General features: G+C 36.8%; 1 protein-coding gene across 3 annotated transcripts; it reads right to left on the bottom strand.

Moving 5' to 3' along the window:
- Positions 1–602: 602 nt before the first annotated feature.
- rnpc3 (RNA-binding region (RNP1, RRM) containing 3) lies at positions 603–25,970 on the bottom strand. Of its 3 annotated transcripts, none has more exons than XM_028477296.1 (16): positions 25,920–25,970; positions 22,952–23,114; positions 21,952–21,999; positions 21,752–21,861; positions 21,594–21,683; positions 16,828–16,939; positions 16,163–16,231; positions 14,438–14,571; positions 13,608–13,739; positions 13,171–13,310; positions 9,391–9,573; positions 8,254–8,348; positions 8,115–8,173; positions 4,931–5,063; positions 3,340–3,417; positions 603–810 (listed from the first exon to the last, which is right to left on the bottom strand). In XM_028477296.1, the coding sequence occupies exons 2-15, from the start codon at positions 23,108–23,110 to the stop codon at positions 3,349–3,351; spliced, it is 1,533 nt and encodes a 510-aa protein (XP_028333097.1). In that variant the 5' UTR covers positions 23,111–23,114; positions 25,920–25,970; the 3' UTR covers positions 603–810; positions 3,340–3,348. The 3 variants fall into 3 exon arrangements, with proteins under 3 accessions (XP_028333097.1, XP_028333099.1, XP_028333098.1); XM_028477298.1 differs by having other exon boundaries at positions 603–742; XM_028477297.1 differs by having other exon boundaries at positions 603–667.
- Between the last annotated feature and the right edge of the window lie 656 nt (positions 25,971–26,626).

The raw sequence follows: 26,626 nt of genomic DNA, 5'->3' as shown, positions 1-26,626 counted from the left end.
TCATTTTGTGTTTTTGGAATCTTTTTCTGTGTATTTTTGTCATCCTTTTGGGTTGGGTGTAGTATTTGTCAGTCATGTAGTTTATTTCTGTCATTTTGTGTGTTTATGGAATCTTTTTGTGCAGTCGTGTTTTCATTTTGTGTTTGTTTTTTTAATATGTTTTGTGTATATTTACATTCCATTTATGCATTTTTCTGTCATTTTTGTTGTGTTTTAGTGTAATTGTGTATTTATGAATAAAGAAAGGCAGTGGAGTTGTGTGTAAAACTACACACAGCTTTGTTCTTGGTTCACACTTTTCCTGAGAGCCAGATTTTGATTAAAACTATGAAACGTGTTGATGTTTTCTAATAATGGTGTGAGGATGAGGCCATGTGAGGTGAGGTAAACCAACGCTCAGTCTACAGACTGTTTGCTCTGCTTATTTTTCCTCTCTGTGTTTAACTTCTGACAGCCTCCATCTGCTGCTCTGCTAATCCACATCATAAAAACCTCAGCGCTTCGCTCACTGTTTACTCCAGGAGTCTACAGACAATCAGCGGTGATGGTTTTGGCTGAAAACGCTTCCATAAACGAGCGACAGAAGGAAACCACGACCAGAATTTTATTAAAAAACACTTTTATTCACTCACACAAACGGACGACGACGCGTTGTGATGATCAGCACCTGAAATCCAGTCAAATACAGAATACAGTAGAAATCAACCAATCATAGAGCAGCACCGTCACGACATCACTGCATCTTTAAAAGGATATTTCACATTAAGGATACAAAGGCTTCAGCGGGGCCACAAAATCAAGCCATGGCATCTTGAATAGACAATAGTGACATGAACACACCGTTACACTTATCAGACTTTCTAAAGTACACACAAGCACAAAGTATCTGCAGATTTCTCTCTTTTCTGCACATTTCTATATAAAGAAGGGGTGTAAAACTTATTTTAGTTCAGGGGCCAAATACAAAGTAGTTTGATCTAAAGTGGGCCACAGATTTTATGCTGGAAAACAAGTAATTTCAACATTAATTTCCCCATGTTTGCACTTTACACGACTTATAAATGATACATAAATTATATAATGGTAATATCCAGGCAATAAGTGACAGATATCAGTCCCAAAAGGATTTTCTCTTTTAAATGTCATTGATTTTGTGACCAATTTTATCTAATTTGGGGAAATTATGTGAAATATATTCAGGAAAATTTAGTTATTTGAACATTCTCAGATTTAAAATAATTGTAGTCATGTGAAAAAAGCATGGGGGGAAATAAAGATCATCCAAATATTGTGTATTATTATTATTTTTACATTATAACAACAGAATAATTTGGTAATTTAGACAATGATTTATGATTTTCTCCTGTGGACCAAATTGGATGGTCTAAAGCAGGGGTGTCAAACTCATTTTAGTTCAGGGGGCCAAACAAGTAGTAGTTTCAACATTATTGTGCTTAGTTTGAAGAAAGCGACCATATCCAAGCAGTAAGTGACATTTATCAGTCCCAAAACGATCTTCAATTTAAATTTCCTAGATTTTGTGACTCACTTTTATTTAATTAAGGCAAATATTATGTAATGATTTTTGGAAAATTTAAGCATTTTGAAAATGACTGGAATCATGTGATATAAGCACTGACAAAACTGTGAGCACCTCCAAATATTGTCGAGTTTCATTTACACAATGATTCATGTTTTCTCTCATTTTTATTTTGTCCTGTGGGCCGAATTGGAATCTCCAAAGGGCCGGATTTGGCCCCTGGGCCATGGGTTTGACATGTTTCTTCTTTGTTTAACGTTTATGCTTTTTATGTGTAATATTCCTTGAGCAGCTGTAACAAAAGTAATTTCCCTCTGGGATAAATAAAGGACTTCTGATTCTGAAGAACCAATAATGGCACATATTATGTTTATTAGTTGAATAAATCCAATGGGCATCACATTAAAAGCAGTATTAACCTGTTATTCCCATAAAGATACACATAATATGACCTAAAGTTAGGTTAAAGGGGGAGGAGTCTATCTATATATCGGTGTTAAGGATGTAAAAAAAAAATCGATTTAGTGATATTTTGCGATATTTCACCCCATGATTAAGATCCAAAAAACATCCAAATTGCTTACTATTTTATTTTTTTAGGAATTTAAGAACTTAAGAATTTAAGAATCTGTTGCAGAAGCAAAAGTTAAACTTAAAAAAAGAAGCAATTTGACACTTTGATAAACACAAACCACTTGTTTTTTATATTTGTGCTTGAATTACAGTTGGTTACTATTAACTTCAGTGGTTCTCAAACTGTTTTGGCTCTAAAACCACCTTTTATCTTATTTCTGAATCAAAGACCCTCCTTTGTCGACTACAACATTTTGCTTAAAAACAATTTAAAACATTCATTATATCATTATGTTCTATAGATGAGTGATAACACACATTTTAAAGAATCTATTTTTGTCGCGACCCTATTTTGATATCAAGAATACCAAATACATTTTTTTCTAGAATTTGTTTTTAATAATGTTTGAACTTTTTTCCTCTCTCTTTTATTTCCTTTTTTTTTTTTTTTTACTGCAATTTAGCTGAACTAGATTTATATTTCACAAAGTGAAAGCATAGGAATGCACTTGTTTAAGATTGAGTATTGTTTACAAAAAAAATTAAATAATTAATACAAAATTTCAAAAATCTATTTAAATTTTTCAGAAATTTCAGGTGACCCCACATGGGGTCCCGACCCCAAGGTTGAAAAACACTGATTCAGTGGCTCCTGAATAAATTTATTTCTATAGTTTTTATCATCTCATGTCTGGGGTGGGACCAACACTGACACTTTGATCATTTTCCACTCTCTCTCTCTGGTACCCCATGTAGTACCATCGCATACCCCTAGGGGTACACGTACCCCCATTTGAAAAACACTAATTTACATGTTCTCACAAGTTTAAAAAAAATGAAATAAATGATGTTTCATACCATTTTGTACTTGTAAAGGTGAAATTTATAATTATTAATATTGTGATATATCGCAACGTATATCGGAACACATTGTATAGTGACATTCAAATTGTGAATCTTATCGTCAGCTTCATGGTAGTGCACACCCCTAATAGGTATCGTTAATATTGGCAAAAAGCTAATATTAAACATCTCTAAACAGAACGGTTTGATTTTGTCATAATAAAGTGGTTTAATATTTGCCTTAAATGTGATTTAAAATGAGTTTTTAATCATGTTAGAGCTCAGATTTTACACAAAAATGTAAAGATCACAGCAGATAAACTAACTGGCATGTTGTGAGTTGTACTTAAATACTAATCTGTGAAGGTTTAATATGTTCTTACCTGTGATCTTCAGCGATGTTTGGCTCCTCTCTTAGACTCACCGCTCTCTGCTTTGGGTCGAGCAGAACGAGCAAACTGCTGCACAGATCAGGTTAAGGTAGGTAAATATTAAATAAATGTAAATATTGTTGTGCTTTGTGACACTCGCTCCTTCACAATCCAATAGGACAAAAGGTCACGGCTGTTTGTTCATAAAGGTCAGGAGACGTTATAAGAGCTTCTCAGAGTCACTCAGTCACTGCTGCTGTTAATCTCACAGACTGACGAAGGACTCTGACCTCTGCTTAGAAAAGGAAAGGAAGAGGGGGCGGAGCCAAGCGTGGGAAGTCAGTGAAGATTAAAGGGAATAAAAGCAGGAAATATAACATGTTTACCTCAAAATGTGACACTTAAAAACCAAGAGAAGAACCTAGAAATGTTCATCATAAATGGAACCAAAACATCTTATCAGATAAAAACATTTGCTAAAAAAATAATATGTAAAAAGTTAAAATTGTTTTTTTAAAGACTTTTTAACAATCTGATGTAATAAATGTTAGTAACGCCACTGAACATTTAACACAAATGCTTTTCAACCCTTTTTTACTTCTATCATCAGCCTTTTTGTCCATTTTTAAGCAACAGAATTCCATTTATTCCTTTTTGTTCCTGAAATTTGAGCCATTATAACAATTAAAATGTGTCACAAATTGATTTATAGTTTTGAGCTCATGTAACCTTTTATCAAATAATAAACTCACCAGATGCCTTCAAGAAACTACAAATATTTTCTCAACAATTTGAGCCCATTTTTGCTTATTTTTACCCTTTTTCTGCAACTTCACCAAACTTGCCATATTTTAACTTATTTCGTCACTTTCGCTATTTATCATGTCCATTATTTGCCAGTTTAAACTAATTGTTCCAATATTGACACTTTGATCCTTTTTACTACTTTTTCTCTCCATTTTTCCCACTTTAATTTTTAACCAATCAATTTCTGTGGTTTTAAAAATCCAATTTCACCACCTTTTCCCCCATTTTTGGTCACTTTGAACCCAAGTTATTTCTGATTAAAACAAGGATTTACTGTGTGTGTATATATATATATATATATATATATATATATATATATATATATATATATATATATACATATATATATATATACACACTATGGCACAAATAATAATAAACTTCCTGGATAACAGTGGATATTATTCAGATGAATACATAAATAAATACATAAATGTGGTTATCACATGTACTCCAAATGTGAGTAGAGCTTAATAATAGATGACATGTGTGGTTGGAAAAGTTCTAAAGGTGACGTTTAACTTCAGAGGGATGAAGAGGAGGAGGAGGAAGAGGAGCAGATGGTGCCTCAGAGCTGCCAACAACACATCTGTGAGGGAGTGTGTGTGTGTGTGTGTGTGTCCACCTGATTCCAGACTGACCCTCCACGTGCACGACATTTTGTGCACGTGGGAGCGCAGCCACAAATCACCTTAGTTTTCACGATTCAAATAGTTACCGTTTTAATTTGACGGCACATACAGGGAGATAGAACCTACACACACACACACACACACGAGAGGGAATAAAAGGATACAACGACGAGCGGTTTGTCGTAGAGAACGTAGCCGTTGGTTTCCCGCAGAGCTTTGAGGGCGCTCTGCTCACTGGGGAGTCCAACGAAGGCCTGTCCTTTCATCCTTCCCTCCTTCATTAACACAATGTCAAACCTGAGAAACAAGCCACAGCACGCACACACACACACACACACACACACACTCGTCATTATAACACCACGGCTCAGACTGTGGGATACGGAGGCTTAGGGAGAAGAAAGAAAGAATATCTGCTCCTGGAACACATGATGCAGCAGCTATCAATCACTACCTGTCACTGCTTTATTCAACAATGATTGGAACAAACGGAGCAGCTGCAGCTAAAACACAACTAATGTCTCTCTCACACACACACGCACACGCACACACGCTGTAAATTCATCTCTTTATCATGGAAACTGTTGGAAGCTCATTTTGTCCTCATTTGATGCTTCTGGGAAACATTCTCCCAGAGAACACTGGGTTCTCCCTCCCTGGGTTGGACCAGACATAGGCAACACGCAGCCCTCGGTCTAATTTTATGCAGCCCCCAAAGTAAATGTACAAAATGAGAGAAAAATACACATAAGTGCAAGAATACATAAAAAAAATACAAAGAATTACAAGGAAAATACAGTAAAAGACCAGAGAAAAACACATAAAATGACAGCAAAACTACAACAGAAATACACAAAAATGACTCCAAAACACACAAAATGGCAGCACAAATACACAATGAGTCCAAAAAACATATATTTTACAGGACAAATACACAAAAGGACTACAAAAATGTACAAAATGCCTCACAAGTAAAACAAAAACAAACATACACAGAATGACAGAAAATCACACAAAATTACTAAAAAAAAAACCTTTGTGTTGTCATTATTCATGTCAACATTCATGTCATACTGACATGAATGTTGATCATGTGACCCTCCAATCAAACAAACACATTCCACACAGCCCTCGCTGTGATAAAGGTTGCCTACCTCTGGGTTAGACATTTAGATTATAATGAAACGCACACATTCATATATTGTCACCCTCAAAATAAAAAGTGCTTTAAGTAAGTAAGTAAGTAAAGTTTATTTATATAGCGCTTTTTTCAGACCAGGGTCACAAAGTGCTTCACAATTTACAGTTTAAAAAGGGCGCAATGCATATAAAAGTCCACTACAATGATGCTACAATGTATAAAAGAGTCCATTCACAAACAGGAGTGTGTCAAGAAAGCCTCCATAAAAAAGTGAGTCTTTAGATGACTTTTAAAAACATCCACAGAGTCCAGCATCCGCAGAGTGTGTGGAAGAGCATTCCAGAGACGAGGAGCTACCGCCTTAAAAGAGTGATCACCTCGTGTTTTAAAGCGGGTGCGGGGGACCATCAGCAGGTTTTGAGAAGAAGACCTCAAGCTCCTGTTTGAAACATAGGGCTGGATCAGACCCTCAATGTATTCAGGCGCCTGGCCATGAAGGGCCCTGAAAGTCAGCACAAGGATTTTAAAATTCATCCTGTAGATGACAGGGAGCCAATGTAGAGTTTTTAAAATAGGAGTGATATGGGCTCTCCTACAGGTATGGGTCAGGAGGTGTGCATCAGAGTTCTGGACCACTTGAAGACGAGCCAGATCCTTTTTGCTAAGGCATGTAAACAGACTGTTACAATAGTCCAACCGTGAGGAAACAAACGCGTGGATGACCATCTCAAGCTCAGGACCAGAGACTATGTGTCTCAGCTTTGAGATGTTTCTCAGGTGGAAGAAACAGTTCCTGATGAGCTGCTTAGAGTGACGTTCTAGGGACATCCCTTCATCAAAAATTACTCCAAGGTTCCTTATAGAACTTTTAACAGTGCTACTTAGGGCGCCAAGGTGCTGTTTGATGAGAGGAGCAATAATGTCCGGGGCAACGACTAGGGTTTCCGTTTTACTGGAGTTCAGTTGGAGGCTATTTTCATTCAGCCATTGTTTTACCTTTACCAGACAGTTTGTGAGGGAAAGCACATTTTGGGGTTCGGAGGGCTTAAAACTGCAGTACAGCTGGAGATCATCTGCGTATAGGTGATAGGAGACATCAGGGCACTGCTGGATCAGCTCACCGAGAGGGAGTAAATAAATCAGGAACAAAAGCGGCCCAAGGGCCGAGCCCTGAGGTACACCCCACTTTAAATCCGCAGTTTCTGACGTTTCGTTGTTGTGGTACACAGAGAATGTTCTACCGGTCAGGTACGATCTGAACCACTCCAACACAGGGCCTGACAAGCCAACCACATCCCGCAGTCTGCCAACCAGGATATGATGATCCACCGTGTCAAAGGCAGAAGACAGGTCCAACAGGACCAGGACGGAACATTTTTCAGTCCTTTTTTTCCAAAATAAAACACAAAGAAATGTTGCATTTACTTTATTCCTGTTCAAACACCAATCAGTGTTAACACAGGAAACACCAACGAGTTTAGAGTTTAGTGTGTGTTTTTAATGTTGTTATTTCATTTTGTCTGTTTTTTTTTGTTTTTGTTTATTTTTCTCTAATTTTGTGTGTGTTTGGTGTTTTTGGATTCTTTCAGTAATTATTTTCTTGTCATTTTGGGTGTTTTTGTTTTGTGTTTTTGAGGTCATTTGTGAGTATTTTTGGTATTGTGCAGTATATTTTTCAGTTATTTTGTTAATATTTGTTGGGGTTTGTCTGTTTTTGTTATTTTGTGTGTTTTTAAAGTCATATTGTGATTTTTGTTGCCCTTTTAGTGTATTTCTGTGTCATTTTCAATGTTTTTCAGAGTTTTTTTTAATTTATTTATTTATTTGTCATTTTTGGGGTCAATTTTTACCTTTATTTTTGAGGGCCACAGCCTCCAGTTGCTTATGTCTGATCCATCGTCACAGCTATTGTTTTTTTAACTTTATTTCTCTCGTTTATTTTGATGAATAAAACAAAATAAAATTCAAATTATAAATAAAGGATGGACTTTTGCATCAGATTTAGATAAATAGACGGCGTGAGGACAGTCCACCTCTGGTACCTTCCTGTTATTCACCCATGTCTGTCCTCAGAGTAGCTCAGGGTTTAATGACTGAAGTCCTGCTGATGCACGGACATAAAACTGTCCCTCATGACCTCGACATCAGTTCATACCACAAGACGTGGTCAGCATGAAATGGAAGGATGTAGAAATAGGTTGACGTACATTTTCCTTTCGTCTTCTGATGAACAGTCTATGAATCTCCCGTAGATGTATCTCAAATCCTGAAGGACAAAAACAAGCAACATTAAGAACGATAGTTCCAGGTAAAGAATCGATGATAAAAAGCTACAGATCAACTCACCTTTTCCTCCACTTGCTTTGCAACGTTCTTCACGTACAGTCTGCACGTCGGCTCTCCCGCTTCATAGTTTTTAAACACAGACATCCTCTTTATCTCTGTTTTTAGAAAAATAAACAGAATGGGACACAATAAATGATCCATTCAGTTTAACAGTTTCACGATTCCTCACTCCTGGTCCTAGAGACCATCTGTTCTGCTCGTTTTCACGTCTTCCTGCTTCAACACAAGAGGTCTGATTACACATTGATTAGATTTAGGTGTAATGGAGCAGGAAGAGATCTAAAACATGCAGGACAGCAGCTCTCTATGATCAGGAATCCAGTATATTGGGAGAATACACTTTATTTTCTACCTTTCCAGTCATGTTCAGGCATCCAACACTGGTATTTTACTAAGTGTCAGATTTAGACTATTAATATCTATACTGTCCTGTACTCCGAGGGAAAACTCCAGAGTACTAATCAATTTTAACACTTCAAACTTTACTAAATTTTGTTTTAGGTTATACCTAATTCTGACAACTTCTTTTTCAGGAAATTATATACTTTGGAATTTACTTTCCTTGAAAGTAAAATTTCACATTTTTCCTGCAAAAAAGTTGTTTGAATAAATAAAACCATAACATATTATTTCAAAAAAGAAGACAAAATGAACTCGCTGGAATTAAACCTATAATTCAGTTTTTTTCTGTTTTAGAATCACGCATTTCCATTTTATGGACTTTCTCTAATTTGATATAATTAGTGACAGATCAAAAGTCCCAAAATCATGCCGAAAATACAGAACAGGGATTAAATTTAGTTAAAAAATATTTTAACTTTCTATTCTTCAGAATTTACACAAGATTTTGTAGCAGTTTATAGTAGTCCATGTGTTTTTTTCCCTTCCTAACACCTAATACGTCAGGAAAATTGGGGGAAAATGTGTGATATCTTCCTAAAACATGTGAGGATATATTCTGTCAGAAAGGTAATTCCAAGAATTCCTTCCAATTCCTGTAATCAGAGGCCCTATCCTATGAATTGTAGATTATCCTGAAAGTTCTCGCATCTGGTATCATGGATGTTTTCTTACAGCCTTTAAAACTTCAGAGTGTACTGTGGTTGTTCTAAGTCAGCGTGTCACAGGCTGGTTTACCATCTCTGGACAGCCGTCCCTTCTCCAGCTCCTTCCTGGAGATGACGTCTGACAGCAGACCCTGGTCATCATCACTGATCTCCTCCTGCTGCTGGGAGCACTGGGTGCTGGGGTAAAGCTTCCCAAAGCCTTCTGCTTCTGTCCGGTCCTCACAGCTGCTGGGCTTCAGCTCAGGGTCAGCGCCTTAGAGACAGGGAGGGACGCATGCTAACTTTAGCTTTGATACGCCTTCAATGGCTCATTTTTAGCATCACTATTTCAACTTTGTTGTTGCTTTTGCATGTTTTTTTTTGTTCCAGCTCTTTGGTGAAATGTAGCTGATTGTGTTAATAATATAGTCTTAAATTAATCCGACACCCCCAAATCGTGGCAGATGTTGTGGTATCAGCAATTATCTAAAGAATCAATATTGTACCGTATGGTCATGAAAATGGTTATTTACACCCCTGCGTATTTCATTCATTGATTAAAAAGACAAAACAATGTAATATTAACACAAAGGTTCCCTTGTCTTGAATAAAGAAGAATAATCTTTTGTAATCTGCCTCTTTACACCATTTAATCAATTTACAAAGAACACAAAACGGAACACGACAACAATACAATAAGCAACAAAAATACCAACAATAATAATAATAAAAAAAAAAATTAAATAACTGTCACTGAAAAATCCTAATACAACAGTGACACTCAGGGTGCTTTCACACATATAGTCCCATGTGACCAGTATGAGGAAGAGAGACAAGTCAAATAAATTAATGGAAGAGAGTGTGGAAATGTGTTTGTTTGTTTGTTTGTTTGTTTGTTTGTGTGCTGACAAAGCATCTCTGAAAATGGATAAACGGATGGATGGATAGATGGATGGATATTTGTGTGTGTGCTGCCTAATGGAGCGCTAGGTTGTGTGTGTGTGCGCGCGTGCCTGTTTTCGCAACGGCAGTGTGAGTGATTGCTGTGTTGCTGCTGAGCTGTCACTACATGGAGTCGCTCCGTTCCTCGGACAAAGATCTTCTCTGCCTTTTTTTTGCTGGCTCCGCCATGATATAAGTTTGAGAAAAGTGAATTTGTAGACAACCGTGAGCAGCCACAGGGCTGGTCATAATCTAGCATTAGTGAGTACTGGGCTGACGTAAAGCAGTACGTTTTGCCACCAGGTCGGAGGCAGGGGAGTTGCAAGTGCGGTTTTCAGGCCAGAGACAGCAGGGGGAGATTAAAGACCCCCCAATCACCCCATAAACAATTTTATTACCCTCACAGGGACTACGAGAAAGATTTATTAAGATGAAAAAGTTACTTAGTTCTGCTTTAAGGCCTTATTTTTAGATTATTTTTTAAGGATCTACAGGAACCCTGTATATAAAAAATGCATCTGAGAGAGAAAAACTAGTGACAGGAAGATGTTCCCGTTTCAAACTAAGGAGCTGGAGTCACAATCACTATATACTGCTGGTTTGCAAACAGGAGTTAGAAAGGTATGGAGCTATGGAGCATGAACACACCTACACACATACACACACGTTGATGGAATTACCAGAACCAGTGAGCCTGTACTAATCCATAGGTGTGTGTGTGTTCTAGAACTAGATCTCTGCACACACTGATCCTTCTCTCTCTATCTGTTCCAACCTCTGCTCCTTTTCATTTAAATGACTTGTTTATCGAATCCACCCCTCCACCCTTCCCGAAACAAGACTAATGCAAAAAGCCACCTGTCGTAGTTTATCTTTCCTCCGCCTCCAGGAAATCTTTTGTGTTTGACTTTGAGATCTTGTTTTACTTTGTGCAGTGTAGAGAGGAGCAGAGATAAGGAGAAGGAGCAGCTGAGGAGTAACACAGACCAAGCCCTCACTCACATTTCCATACACAGATAGGACGGTAGAGAAAGGTGTGATCTCACAGCATGCAACACTCCGCTCTGACTTCAGCCATAGGAAATGCTTTAACTCAAAGCAAATCAAATCTCCTGCTTGGATAATAATAATAACTAATAAGTTTTATGCACAATAATAATCACATTTTTCATAGATTTAGTAAAGACTCCCACTTTAAATGTTTTTCCACTAATCCGCAAACAAATGTAATTCATCGATTCGATTCCAATTATTGAACTTTCAAGTCAATTACAAACTATTATTAATGATTATCAATTAGATTTTCAATTATTGCAGATCGCACGGGGCGACCGTGGCTCAGTAGGTTGTCCAGTAACCGAAGGGTTGGGGATTCAAATCCTGTTCTAACAGAGTCATTGTCGTTGTGTCCTTGGGCAAGGCACTTTACCCACATTGCCTTGTATGAGTGAGTATGAATTGTGCGTGAATGTTGGTGGTGGTCAGAGGGGCCGTAGGCGCGAAATGGCAGCCACGCCTCTGTCAGTCTGCCCTAGGGCAGCTGTGGCTACATTGTAGCTTACCACCACCGGTATGACTGTGTGAGTGACTGGTGTGAATGAATAATGGTTTCTCTAACGCGCTTTGAGTCTCCTTGAAGATAGCGCTATATAAATCCAAGCCATTATTATTATTAGATCAATCATATTTTGTTTAACATCAGTCTGCTGCTAAAGTTAAAGAATTGATTCATAATCATCAATAACAACATTGCGATAAATCAATTATCCATTTTATTTTTTAATGAATAACTGTTGTTGACGCACCAAAAACGGAGGACATTTTGACGCAAAACAAGAAAAAAATAAGTTCCCTAGAACTGATCATATGCCTAATTACCTTAGCTAATTCAGAATTAAAGACCGTATTGATTAAAAAAACACCTGTAAAAAAATACAAACACAAACAATTTGATGCTTGGGATAATGGCCACAATATTTAAGCTAAAAGGCAGCATTCCTACATCTAAAATCCAGGGACCACAGATGAAAATGATCTTCATAGCTAACTCTGGCTCAACAGTTTTGTTTTGCATGGTCCCTGTCAAATAAACCAATAGACAAATAAATTAAATTTGTTTATCCTCAGCTGCACCATTCACTGGTTTCCATATTTAGTTTCTAATTACCGAGGTGATTCAGTTACACAAAGACATACAGAAATATGGTGGATTAAAGTGTTATTCTGTCATTTTTCAGATTATTCAAGGTTTAAAATTGTTCCAAATTTCTGGTTAATTCCAATAAACAATTCCCATGAATAGTTTATATTTCTTAATGAACTCTGGATATTTGGTATCATGTTCCTGTGGAAATGCACCGTCCCTTTGCAACCTTACTTTAAATCACCACTTTCTGAGCACTAAAATGTTCCATTAATTTAAGATATTAAAAAAAATTAACTAAATTAACACAATGTTGTTTCCTTCCAGTGTTGACTGACCCCTAACATTTGTTCGAGTGTGCAGCCATAAACATAGAGACATATACATAGAGTGATAGACATAGAGACATAGAACAGCTGAATACCGCGCAACAATGGGGGACGAAATATCTGGCGGGAAGTTTTACTTTAAAAAGTTTACTGACAGCTCTATGGAGAAAACAAAAGTCATTAAACTTGTCTTTGAATTAAAATGTACTTTCTGTGTATTATTTCGACATTAATTCCATGCTTTCCCATATTTACATAATATCTATTATAAGCTTCAGTCTTACGTTAAAAAATGCCATTAATCACAAATAATTACAGAAAATTGTGCGATTAATTAGTAAATTTTTTTAAAATTGATTGACAGCCCTACTAGGACCATAATCATAAAACATTTAGTGCATTTGTTTTACAGACCAGTAGGAATGACAGTGTGATGTGTTTGTTCTGCAGTCGTTACCTCTGACATCTTCATCAGCTCCACTCACACCATTTCCAGTCTTTTCCGATGCAGAAATGTTAAACTCGATTTTCTTTGGTCCGATTGGCTGAGGCTGCTCAAACACGTCAGACGGCTGCAGCGCCACCGCCGCCGCCGCACTGAAAACAGGAAAAAAAATCCTGAATAAAGTCTCATAAAGAGCCGTGAGCAGCTCGTGCTTTGGGATGTTTTCTGTTTTCTTCTGGTCAAATCGAGACAAACAGACAAACATCCCAGATGCACACAGAGCACGTGGTGTCATTAAGGGAGTGTGTATAAAACAATAAGTCTCTGAGCCACTAAGGCTGTGGTTATGAGCAGGACTGATCGTCTGGAGGGTTGCCTTGTCTGTTTTTAGCTGCCTTTGAAGACTGTACGTGAGGACAGCTCCGTGCATCAGTGCCTCTGGGTTTTACCTCTGAGAGTCGCTGAGTTTGGGAGCATAGAGCAGATCCTTGATCTTGGGCTTCTTTCTTTTTGTGGCTGTTTTTGGTCTCGAGGGTCTCTTGCACGCTTGGTTGGCCATCAGACCCCTCAGATGAGCAACGCTTGAATAAAGCAAAAGCAAGAACACATTCATGATTGGCCCACCTTTGTGATTTCAACAAACATTTTGATTGCATTCGTTTTGTTGTGATATGGAGATATTTTGATATCACAATATTGATATAAACCCCAATTTAAAATTTCTTCCTTAAAATTACATGAAATGAATAAAAAATGCCATTCATTATATATTTTATTCCATGTAAAAATAGTTTCTATAAATACATTGGTAACATGACCTTTTCCTATTTCTCAGTACCTTTACAATTTCTGAAATTGTTAAGGCCTAAAACGCCTGATTTTGGAGCAGATTTTTCCAAATATTCTTTCAAAAGTTGTGACTAAGGTTACTTATTTTATCATAATTATGCTTTACTATATTCTATAACTTTGCATAGACGGGCTGCACGATTATGGCCAGAATGATTATCATGACTATTTTGATCAATATTGTAATCATAATTATAAACACAATTATTTATCATGTTAGGGAAAAATCTGTACGTCTTTTGCACTACTTTAAAAAAAAACAAAAAAACATCAATAATGCCCACTTCTATTGTTTTAAACTGTACCTTTAGTGCCTTTTTCAAAAATCATACTGTAGGTAGACGTTTTTATATCACACTACCACATATCTATTGTTATATAACACAGTATTAGAACAGACTGACTGTAGCCATGTCCTCCTCTTCCTCACCTGGCTTTTTCTTCATCTCCACTCTCATACTCTGACTCCTCCTGACTGGACAGGTCCATCTCCTCTACTGGTAGGGGGGGGTAGTCTGGGGGGAAGGGAGGAGGCATGGGGATGTGCGGAGGAGCAGGCAGCATCTGAAACAAACACACAATGTTTAGCTCTGAGATCAGGTGTGTCAAATGTATTATTTTAGATACATTTGAATAAATGAAATACATTTAATAAATCGATATGAATTTTACATTTAATGAACTGCTGCAGCTGTGTAGGATAATTTTTTTCATTAACAGCATGCATGTATAATAAGTGCAGTTGCAATGGCTCATTTTTAATTTTTAAAAAGAGGTATCTTACTTTTATAAACCTACAACATCTTCCATTGAGTCATTTCACTGCTTGTTGTTTTACTTTTCCAAAATATGTCACATTCCAGCTTCAGTCCACATCTGTTATTCCCTCCAATGTTTTAGTTAAAGCTGCTTAAGATGCTTAATGTTTTATAATCAGATAAAGACACAATGTTGGCCTCATAGATCAATCAATTTGAAAAGTTGTTTAAAGAGTTAGGTGCATTGTATTGTGGGATGTAGAGTCTGCTTTTACTTCATTCTAATCACTAATTGGAAGCTATAAACTGCTGACCTATTAATGTAAAGGAGAATCGGGGGCGAGACAAGTGGGCGGAGCTTATCAGGACGTACAAAGCGCTCCGTCTGTGGCGCAAACATGTGATCACTGTACCTCTGTAAGCACTGACAGCTGTCTGTGTGTTACAGCTGAGTATGCAGCTGTTTGACTGGGAGTGAAACTACAGAACATCACTATGCAAAAACATGTGAGTGACACTTCCACACAGGGATTAAGAGCAGGAATATTAGTATAGAGTTGTAATTATTAATGATAACATTTCATAGGAAAAGAGATGTTCTTTCTTGCAGTAATGTACACAGACTGCTTTGCCTCAGTAGCTGAATGTAAAAGAGCAGTAGTTTGTGTTTGATCCCATTTCAAAATTTATTCTTCAATTCTCAAGTCTGCATGGTTTACATTCTACATGTTTTACAGGTTTTTCTTAGCACCTCTGTTAGCACTGAGTCTATAGCCGTTTGCTTTGACTGGGAGTGAATCTACAGAGCGTCACTATGCAGAAGCCTGTGAGCAACACTTCCACACCGGAAATAAGAGCAGGAATATTTGTATAGACTTGTGATTCATAATAATACCAGTATATAAAAAATAGAGCTATTTATGAAAATAGAGGTATTCATAAAAATAGAGCTATTTCCTGCAGTAATGTGCTTTGCCTCAGCAGCTGAATGTTAAAGAACAACAGTTTTGTCTGAACATATTTAAATTTATTCTGCACGTCTCTCATATTAACACTGAAGTTTTATAAACCTGTGAGTTAGAGACTTTGTACATTTTAACTTATGTTATTTTCTTTAAATAAGTAATATTTTTGGTAATAACAGACTTTCCCTCCTTATTTCCTTTAATAAAACTTAAACCTCTAAAGTCTACATGGTTTACATTCTAAACATTTCACCGAGATAAATGAATAAATAAAGAATACCTATGTCATAAGTTGATAATTCAGTGTGCCCTTCACAAATTGAGATTTGCAATTATGAATTAATAGTTTTTAATCGATTCAGACCACTACTATAAACATATTTGGGTAAAAATCTTTCATCAAACACACACTTTTATTTGTTCATAGCTCACCAGAGGCGGCCTGGCAGTGACCGGACCAAACGGGCACGGTAGATTCATCTTGTTCATCAGATGGAGCACCTGTATAATTTAAGATATGAATGTGAGGAGGCAATCTGGCAGCATCCAAACACGGCTGCAGCCTGTGACTTGGACTCCATATGCAGAAACAGATTGCAGAGCTTCAGAATACAAATTTATGGATCAAGGTGAGATGGAGGCTGAGGTAGGAGAGCTACAGTGGGGGCCAATCTGCAACACGCTAGCACCACCAAGATGCTAACGTGGGAAGTAGCAGTGCAGACAGACAGACAGACACAGTGTAGCTCAGAGGAAAAATTTTCAACATATAATTCATGCCTCCCACATCAGGTTTAATATTAATACATCCAAATTTACAGTTTTAAAGGGCAAATGTTTGATCTTTAGGTGTTTGAATGCAGTTCAAACACCTCAGAGAAAATATAAATTATTCAAAACATTAACCTGAAGGCAACACATGCTGTGTCGTTTTAAAATGCGCACATTTTTACTTTAAAATATATATATATATATAATTACAGAATTTTTTTAATATTCCGACATGCACAGAGCAAACAGTCAGCTAAACAAACAAACATCGACCTCAGACTTTAACTGCAGAATGTATGGAAGAAAGTGAAGCACTGTTTACTCACTTGAACATAAAACCTGGGCACGCTGATGAGAGCGTGGCTTATATTTGTCAGGATGTCGTTGGAGGGAGGAGGGTATAAATATTTCAACGTGGGGTTCGGCTGAAATTTCAACCTGCAGGAAACCGACGGGAAAAAAGGAAGTTACGGAACAACAAATATCTAAAACATCCAATTATGGTGCACCAGTTTAGTTTTTTTACCTGATAGAATAAAGACTGTGGTGATTTTAACTAGTGAGAAGAAAAAGAAAAAGAAAAAAAAGGAGGAGGAGGAGGAGGAGGAGAAGGAGAAGGAGGAGGAAGAAGAAGAAGAAGAAGAAGAAGAAGAAGAAGAAGGAGGAGGAGGAGGAGGAGGAGGAGGAGGAGGAGGCCGGCTGGCACTAGGACCTGGAGACGGGGGAAAATGCATCCCCGTACTGCATTCACAGGCTGTAATATCACCAGGTTAATCATTTTATCTGTTGTTAGAGTTACTATCTTTACTAGGGAGCAACTATTTATTCCTGGTGATTATCTTCCAGAGTTTTACTGGGCTTTTTAGCAGTGATTAGTTCCTATCTCTCTTCTACTCTGCGGTCCAAACTGAAACCGTATGTTATTGTCCAGCTGCTGCTTCCAAATAAAATCAAAATAAAAGTGAAAACAGTTCTCACATGTGGTCTTCTGTGTTATGGCCAACAATAAAAGGTTTGTTGTGTGTTTTTCCCGATAAACGATACGTCACATTCTCCCCCTGTCCAATCAGAGCCTTCCCAACCCCCAGACCTAAAGCGGAATTGAATAAAGCCGAATAAACCGGTTTTCCATGTAAACCTCAATTAGGGAATTATTATTTACATGTAAACACGAAGCAGAACACTTTAATTCAGAATGATTTAATTCAGAATAACTCATTCTGAATCAAAAAAACATCACGTAACCATGGTCAATCACATGTTTGTGGCCCTGCTGTGATAGAGGTTGCTCATACCTACAGTTTATCTATTTGAATGTGTGAAGAAAACATTCAACCATGAAAACACTTCTCCAGCATTGACATCGCTATCAGTCACAGTGGAGGGGCGGGGCCTGTATACTGTCAGATCCTGTTCACAGCTTTTCAGGTTTGATCCATGATGCAGTCACTGCTCTCATCTACGCCTGAGTAACGATGTTTCACTCGAGGGATTTCCAGAATTGAAAATTTACACAAGTTGTAGAGCCTCTGATTTTCTGTGATTATGAAAAAAATGAACAGAAAACACAGAAAAGTATCTGAACCACGGTTTTCTCTTTCTTTTAAAAAAAATCAGACCCCAACATGACAATATCACACATTTACACACTATTTTTCCACCAAATAAGGGGTGACTGAATGTTTAGTAAGTATAGCAAACGACCGAATACATCAATTTATCTCATAATCTACGTGTTATGGTTCGATTAGGGATCATGTTATCCTGTGGTTGAAAATAAATGCAGAGCTACATCTGAAGCGTGTTTTAATGTGTTGGTTCATATTATTATGATTGCATTCAAATGTGAAAGAGTAATTGATGGTTTATCAGCTGAACTGGTGATAAGTTTACCTGGTGACATGTCACAGCCTAAGCATTATTGCACGTTCACACCAAACGCGTCCAAAGCGTCAGGTGTACCTACTTCTAGGAGCGTCAGAAGTAGGTACACATCCCGCACCTCCTGTGAGGCGTGTTTTGAGATTTCAAGCTTTTGACATGCGTCTGTTACCTCCAACGCGGCCGATGCTAGAGTTGGGATTATTGAACTTTTGGGGCAAATCGCGGTACGGCGACCAAACAGGAGCGTTCCCCAACCGTGAAAAAAAAACACTAACCGGAGGCAGAGACAGATGGACAGGCTCTCTTCTGCTGGAACAGAACGCCTAAAGTTGGTGTCCTGGTAGGAGATGCAAGCGCCAATGCGGGTCAGCAGGTTGTCAAACTGGACAAGGGAGAGACGGAAGTAGCGCTGAAAGCGACTCTCATCCGAGCGCAGCTCTGGTGAATCCAGAAACGGCGCTGAGGCGCAAATAAAGCCAAGCCACTCTCTGGATAATGTAGAGCCCATGAACGGGAGTCAGAGGCGGCGTGTTCAGCATGAAACGTTTTATTCTCCATTCACCCACACTTCTCTATAGCCCTCTAACATCACAGAGCACACACTGAGTCACACCAAAATACATCTGACCAGAAACACCGCCTTCTCTACACAATAATGTTTTCCACCACTTCAGTCACTGGGTGAATTATAAACGTAACTGATCGCCACAATATCATCCATTGTATGAACACCATCGGTAACAGAGAAGCCCCTCCCCTAAACGCGCTCTCTTCCCAACTTGTTTGGAAGCTTGCCCAGAGCGTCTTCGACGCTGGTGACAAGCGTCTGTGATTCAACGAGCACAAGCGTCCAACTAGGGGCGTGAGGCACGATTTTGACGCCCAAAATGCATTTGGTGTGAATGCAGCATTACACCTTCAAATTAACGGTGGAAGGGGGATTTTGTGAAAAATGTGATGATGATGATTCCCAGTTAGTGATAATTATCATATCACACATTTCCACAGGATTTTTCCTGTAAAACATGTCAAACGGACATTCCAGAGTAACATCAGATGACGTTACTCTCGTAAAGTCATCTGAAGCATATAGATACAAATCAATAATTATTTTTGCTACAGAAAGCTTAGACCACTGGTTCCCAAACTGTTTTGCGTCATGACCCCATTTTCCTTTTTTATCTACTTTTTACAACGAAGGGAGCACACCAAAGCAGTGTTAGGGTTCAGTGCCTTGCTCAAGGGCACCTCGGCAGTGCCCTGAGCTACTACTGTCCTTACAAACACAAAGTAGCCACGATTAGTGCACAAAGTGGCAAGATATATTATACTGCATTTTATTTGAGAAATTGAAAGTATAGAATACTTTTGTTCATGATTGTGAGTGGTGAAGAATAATATATTAGTTTCTTTTTTCCCCCCTTTTTTCATTATTATTTATCAAGAATAATAATTTTATAATAATAATTTAAAAAACAAAAATTTCATTTTAATCAGTATTTTTTTTTTAATCAATTACTAGACATGTCAGACGACTCCATTTTAATTCCAGGCGACCCTACATGGGGTCACGACCCCAAAGTTGATACACACCAGCTTAGACGTTTGCCTCTATCTTACGTTCCATCCATACGATCACACTCAAATATTTCAATTGTTCAAATCGCTACTGGAGTGTTCAGTAATGTCTTGGTTAATTTCCAACATTCAGAAATATTTTGGATCAATATGTTTTTTGTGTTTATTTAATAAATATACTGGAAAAAAAATTAAGATTTTTCTATTTATAACACAATTCTAACACCTTTGTGGTTTATTTATATGTATAACTGTTTAGCTTATAGATTGTAAGGATTCTAGGAATATAAAGTATTTGAAGATACTCCAATGAATGGCATCAAAATGAGCAAAAACACTAATTTAGGTTGTGGCAAACCCTTACTATTACTGTCCTCAGAGTGTTAATAGCTTCTGTAATCACAAAATACTGAATAAAATCTACTTTTTCTGGCCTCCTTTAACCCTCTGGGGCCGACGGACGCGCCGGCGCGTCCTGATCACATGATCGTATTAAAGAGCCAATAGCGGAAAAGTGCAGCGTCCTTGGATCTCCGTTTCAAAAGTGCGGATGTCAACCTACAAACCAGCTTTAAATCATGTTGATAGGCCAAATAGAAGTGGAGTTATGAGGAAAAATGTGCGCGTGTTTTTTTGTGACATTTTCTTGAGCTGTCCGTGCAGGAAGACCGCTGCAGAGCACGTCTAAAACGAAAGCGAAAGTGTTGTGCAGCAAGAAAGAACCACGCTGAAACCTCTCATTATAGCTGCTTCCTATTGGTTGAGAAGAAGAAGGCCATCGTCCAATCATAATGTCCACATATAGCGGGAATTTTGTTTTCAAGCGACAGGTAAACAGAGACGGAGAAAGAGAGGGTGAGTTGAGAGATTTGAGATAATAGTGATTATTACTGTGATTTGACTGTTTAGTTAGTGTGTAGTGAGTGAGATTAGAGTGTAGTTTAGTGTCAAATATATTAGTTTATTGTTTTATATCAACACAATGAGGCACAAATAATTTGCCTTTCCCTGTATTTGTGATTCATACTTTTTTGTAAATAGTTGTACAAAATCACCTTAGACATTGCTTCCATTTCACTGTAAATAGCTATATATAACTGTGTTTTTTGATTCATCTGTATATACGTTTTTGAAATATATAGTTTAGATTTGCTATACAAGCAATAAAAATGATTCGTTAAAAATGTTTGTGACTTTTATAGTAAAAAAAACTAACTTTTTCCCACTCGAATTTTAGTTTTCATAGTGGTTTTAGATCCACTGTGTTAATAAAGTTGCCGTATTAAATAAAATACTTCACAGTCATATTTGGGAGGTTCTCCTGAAAAAAATGATACCAAACATGCAAGGTTTATGGATTTCCTTATATGAAATATAAAGGTAAAATCAAACACAATGAAAAAACAGCAAAAACGTCTTAGGCCCCAGAGGGTTAAACACAAGCGCCTCCTCATCGTTCTGAAATTCCATTTTTCTCGTCTTTCTGCCAATATCGAGCGTAAATTGTTCAGCAGCTTGTTTATAAGAGAAAACCATTGGTGAGCTCCTTTGACCATTTACGGTAGAATGTGGGTGTGTCCAGGGCTGTGATTTATAAACTTTTAGTATTGATTCTGATCTCATTTCTTACCCCAGACTTGGTGCGATGCCCGTGTCGATGAGGGGAATACGAGGTATTTTCATTTCCTTTTTCTTCCTCTCTTCCTTTACATCAGCACCACTGAAGAAGAGTTAAGAGGAGCTGTAAAACTGTTCTCTATACGTATGAAACCCTCTAATGCTACACACCTGTCTGATAAAGGCGGGTCCTTTAACACTGTGATGTGATCCTGGCCTTTAGCAAACTCTACCACGAGAGTCTGACCGAGAACTTCCAGCTGGTGTAACCTGCTGAGAGCCTGGAGACCAGGTGAGAGAGAAAACACACACTCTCACACACACACAAATCACAAGAATAGCAGCAGATTGAACAAATAACAAAAACTCACGTTTGTAGCCGACCTTTCATTTCTGAACGTTGCAAACGCCGTGTGTTTCTGTGGAGACACAATGTTTCTATGAAGAATTTTTACAAATTTTCTGCAACTATACCAAACTTGCCATATTTTAACTTATTTTCATCACTTTTTTTTTTGCCATATTTTTGCTCCTTTTAATGCATTTTTACTACATTACTCCCATTTTTGACACTGTTCCACCAATTTAACCACATTCACGATTTGCTATGCCCATTATTTGCCAGTTTAAACTAATTGTTCCCACTTTTAAGCCAATAATGCCACTTTAAACCCTTTTTACCACTTTTTCTGTCAGTTTTTGGCCACTCTAATTTGCAACTTTTAACCAATTTCTGTGGGTTTTAAAATTTCTTTTCACTTTTAACCCATTTTATTTCTGATTAAAACAAGGATTTACAACTTTACTTTAAGATGACTATATACTATGGCACAAATAATAATAAACTTCCCAGATAACAGTGGATATTATTCAGATAAATAAACATTATTATAACATTTATTATTACATCCTTTAGCTTTCTCTCATCCGTATTGAGCAAAAAGCAGTAAAAGTGCTTTAATTTATTACTATTTAATTTGTGGAAGTGTTATTTAATAATTTAAAATGAAATTAAAGGAACAAAATAATAACTGGCCTCAAACAGGAATACAAAAAATTATTATTTTAATAGCTTATATTATCGTAATATTATCGTATAACAGGATATTTTAAATTTATTTTTATTTTATTATTCACCGACACCTTAGTATTAGAATCATTTTATTTGTACATTTTAGTTACTTTATTAGTAACGTGTTTTGTTACGAGAACATCCCAAATATGGAAACAAACTATAATTCAAGACTGATAATATGTTTTCGAGTTATTTCACTGATTCAGGCAAATATAACCGTGATAATCGTTAGATAAAAATTATTTCTCGGACAATTCTCGTACTAATGAAATGTGTAATCGTGTCACGCTCCTTACCAGTCGCCCCCTGGTGGCTGAAACCCGGACACATTCTGCTCCAAAATACTTGAGCAGGTCCACCTTCTCGTCCACACTGAGCTCAGCAGGAAGGTGACGCACCAGCAGCGTTTTACTGCCTGGAGCCGGAACATCACCCATGGTTTCATGGCCCTCCATCACACTGCAAGAGAGGCAGACAATTAAAACTGAAACTAAATGGAAAAATGGAAGAAAATTACAAACAATCATTTGTGTACAAATCAGGCTGCAAAGCGGCAGGAAAGATCTGGTAAATGAATTCCACAGGAACAAAAGCTCTGTGATTCTGGGAATATTCATGAATTCATTTTCATAAACTTTTCATAGGATTTATTGGAATTAACTGGAAAGATGGAGTAATTTAGCAGATATTCTCTGGCCTTTTGCAATCCTAATTATATTTTTTAAAAAAACACTCATCCTAACAGCTTGAGTTTATTGAAACATTTAAAAATATGACCCTAATATTACTGATTTGCATCTGGAATATTGTAAAAATTAAAAACATTCATTGTTAAAAAAAAAGAAAAAGAAAAATGGTGAAAGAGACCAAATATAAATCTGAAAACATCACTTTTAAATCTGAAATTTTACCTCAAACAAGATAAATTCAATACACTACAGTCTCAATCATTGGCTGTAAGGAATGCAATTTTCTGTAATTTTTTGTGTTTTTAAAATAATTGTGTGTGTTCTGTTGTTTTTTTGGTCTTTTTTATACTTCTCTTTAATTTTGTGTTTCTCTGGAATCATTGTGTATGTGTTTGTGTGTTTTTGTTGTCTTTCAGTATTTTTCTGTCATTTTCTCTGTTTGTGGAATCAGTGTGTGTTTGTTTGTGTAAGTTTATTGTATATTTCTATATTTTGTGTGTGTTTGCAGTTGATTTGAGTATTTATTTCTTTTTGTACTTTTCCTTCATTTTGTGTGTTTCTGGAATCATTGTGTCTACGTTCGCTATTTTGTATATTTTTGTCATTTTGTGTGTTTGTGGAATCATTGTTTATTTTTCTGTCATTTTGGGACTGTACTACTAAGCTAGATAAGTATATCCTGATCTCTCTCCGTTAGCTTCACCTATTATTGTTGTTATTCACCTGGAAAATTTACAAAAAAAATAAATAATAATAACTTCTGTCTAAGACACCTGAGGGGTATTCCATAAAGCGGGTTATGTTCAAACTCTGAGTATGTTCAGGCTCAAATGACGGAAACTCTGAGTATCCCATTCCAAAAAGCGAGGTATGTTCTTCTCTGAGTATGTTACCCGGGCAACATTGTCCGTGAACTAAACCTGGTCGCTGGCAGGTTTTATCAAAGAAACCCTGGGTTTCTACCCGCCCACCTGAACACCGTTTCTGAACACTTTAATAAACCTTAACACTTTTCTCTGAAACACATTATTAACATCACACACCACAGACGTGTTCACATCATTACTAATGTGTTGCTTTACGTTTTGTTTTGTTTTTTGTCCAAACGGTAGTTTTCTTTCTAACATTGTGGATACAGATCATTAAGTGAAAGACACTGAGAGGTTGATCTGCATTAAAACATCTACTGACGTCTGTAGTAAAGTTCACTGGATACAAACCTGTGGATAATATAAAGGAGGAGATGATAATCTAAATAAATCCACTTTTAAGGCTTAATTGTTGTTTTATATTGTTAGACAGTTAAATCTGTAGATCATACGTCTTTGAAGTTATGATGGTGCAGTGAAGTGTGACGCTGTGCTTGTTAGTGACGAGTTGCGGGTTCGCGTCCTGCTTCAGTGTTTTTTTATGACATTTTTTAGGACGTTGAGATGACTCTGGTGACAATATTACATTAAAAACCAATATAAATGATGCGATATCAAGCGGCATTTACTGTATTTATATCCAGTGTAACAGGAGGACCCTCTATGCAGCCATCCTATGCAGCTGCCACGTCTCCTCAGACACATATTATTTATATTATTCACCGCTCGTCACGTCACTGAAGCAATAAAGTGATGAAGTGACCAAAAAGTGTGACTAATTACAGGTGATTTAAGCCACTATAGTCACTGAAGACTGAACACACCTTTAGAACAGGCTCATATTCATCAAACAACGGCTTATTTCACCCATTACGGTGAATAAATCACTCTTTTCCGTTTGGTTGCCATGGCAGCTCGATTAAATCTCTGATCCATTGATGATGGCTTTTTGTCGCGCGTGCACGTAAGTAACCCCAGGTTTACATACTCAGGGTTGATTAACCCACTTCATACCAGCTTTAATGGAATCAGATACCCAGAGTTTCCCATCGTGGGGTATGTTGACCCAGAGTTTATGGATAGACTCAGAGTTTGTTAACCCGCCTTTATGGAATACCCCTCTGATATATTGAAGAAATCTGAAAATATCGCTTTTATATCTGACAATTCAGCTCACACAAGATAAATTCAATACACTGACTACAGGCTCTATCGATGGCTGTAATGAATGTCAATCTTTCAAGTTATTAAGCTTTTATTTCGTTGAGAACAGAACATTTACTGAATTCCACTGATACGCAGCAGGAACAGGTAGGTTTGCTGGTTTGGAAAAAGTTTCAAATTATTTTTAGTACTGAATAAATTGATTATTTTGATGTTAGTCTCATCATTGCCACTTTTAGAAAAGATGTGCAAATTGTTAACCTGCAAATTTATAAAATCTTACGAAAAAGGAGCATAAGGCTGAAAAATCTTTATTCTTCAGTTTATCACACAAACAGCAGCACAAGGTGCTAATCACTGCTGGGTTAGCTAATGCTAATGCTGCAGTATGAGCCTATATCGTGTATATAAATGTGGTTTATTCTTCCCTTCTAGTGACTAAGTAGACATTTGGAAAATATGTATATATATTTCAACTATTTATAACAAAAAAAAGTAGAACTACTATAATAGATATAGAAAATAGCAGATGTTTTACGTACCTGCTTTATAGTCACGGAGTATACACAACTTCCGGTTATTCTTCTTCTGCAGAAACCAGCTGCAAACATGTGCATTATCGCCACCTGGTGGATATAGGACATAACTAGGAAAATAGTAATAATTATTATTATTATTATTATTATTATTATTATTATTATTATTATTATTATTATATTTAAGAGAGATTTTTGAGACACACGTTCTTATGGAAACACATTTGATAGAATAAAAGACAACCCATTGCATTTATCATAATTCAGTTTTATTTGTTATGTAGGATTATATTACAGTTACATGTATTTTACTATGTTAGTTTTTTTTTTTTTTTTTTTTTTAATGCAACGGTCTAAATGATGTGAATTTCCCTAAACTATTGATTGCATCTTGTTGATAACTAAATATTTGCCATTTTGTATTCATATTTGACATTCAAAATGGTCAACCAAACTGAGGCTTTAAAGAAGAAGAAAAAAATACGTATAGATAAATCTATATGTATAGACTTATACATAATTACATGGACATTAGAAAAAAATACAGCGAATATTGTTTATACAAACTAAATGACAGAGATGTCATCAAATCTATGATTTAATAAAAATAAATTCATTAAATAAAAATAAAAATTAAATGAATTAAAAATTGATGTTTTAAAGACAATTTTCATATTTGGTCATTTCTGCTGCGAGCATGACCTGTTGAACTA

The sequence above is a fragment of the Gouania willdenowi genome, chromosome 20 (assembly GCF_900634775.1).
Source record: "Gouania willdenowi chromosome 20, fGouWil2.1, whole genome shotgun sequence".
In the NCBI taxonomy this organism is placed as follows: Eukaryota; Metazoa; Chordata; class Actinopteri; order Blenniiformes; family Gobiesocidae; genus Gouania; species Gouania willdenowi.
This window is presented reverse-complemented; position numbering and strand designations above follow the sequence as displayed.

Coding starts and splice junctions, on each gene's coding strand:
- rnpc3 (XM_028477296.1), bottom strand. CDS start 23,110: ATGGAGGGCCATGAAACCATGGGTGATGTTCCGGCTCCAGGCAGTAAA. Junction 22,000..22,951: donor CAGCCACCAGGGGGCGACTG/GTAAGGAGCGTG, acceptor GTGTCTCCACAG/AAACACACGGCGTTTGCAAC. Junction 8,349..9,390: donor GGGACGGCTGTCCAGAGATG/GTAAACCAGCCT, acceptor TTCTAAAAACAG/AGATAAAGAGGATGTCTGTG.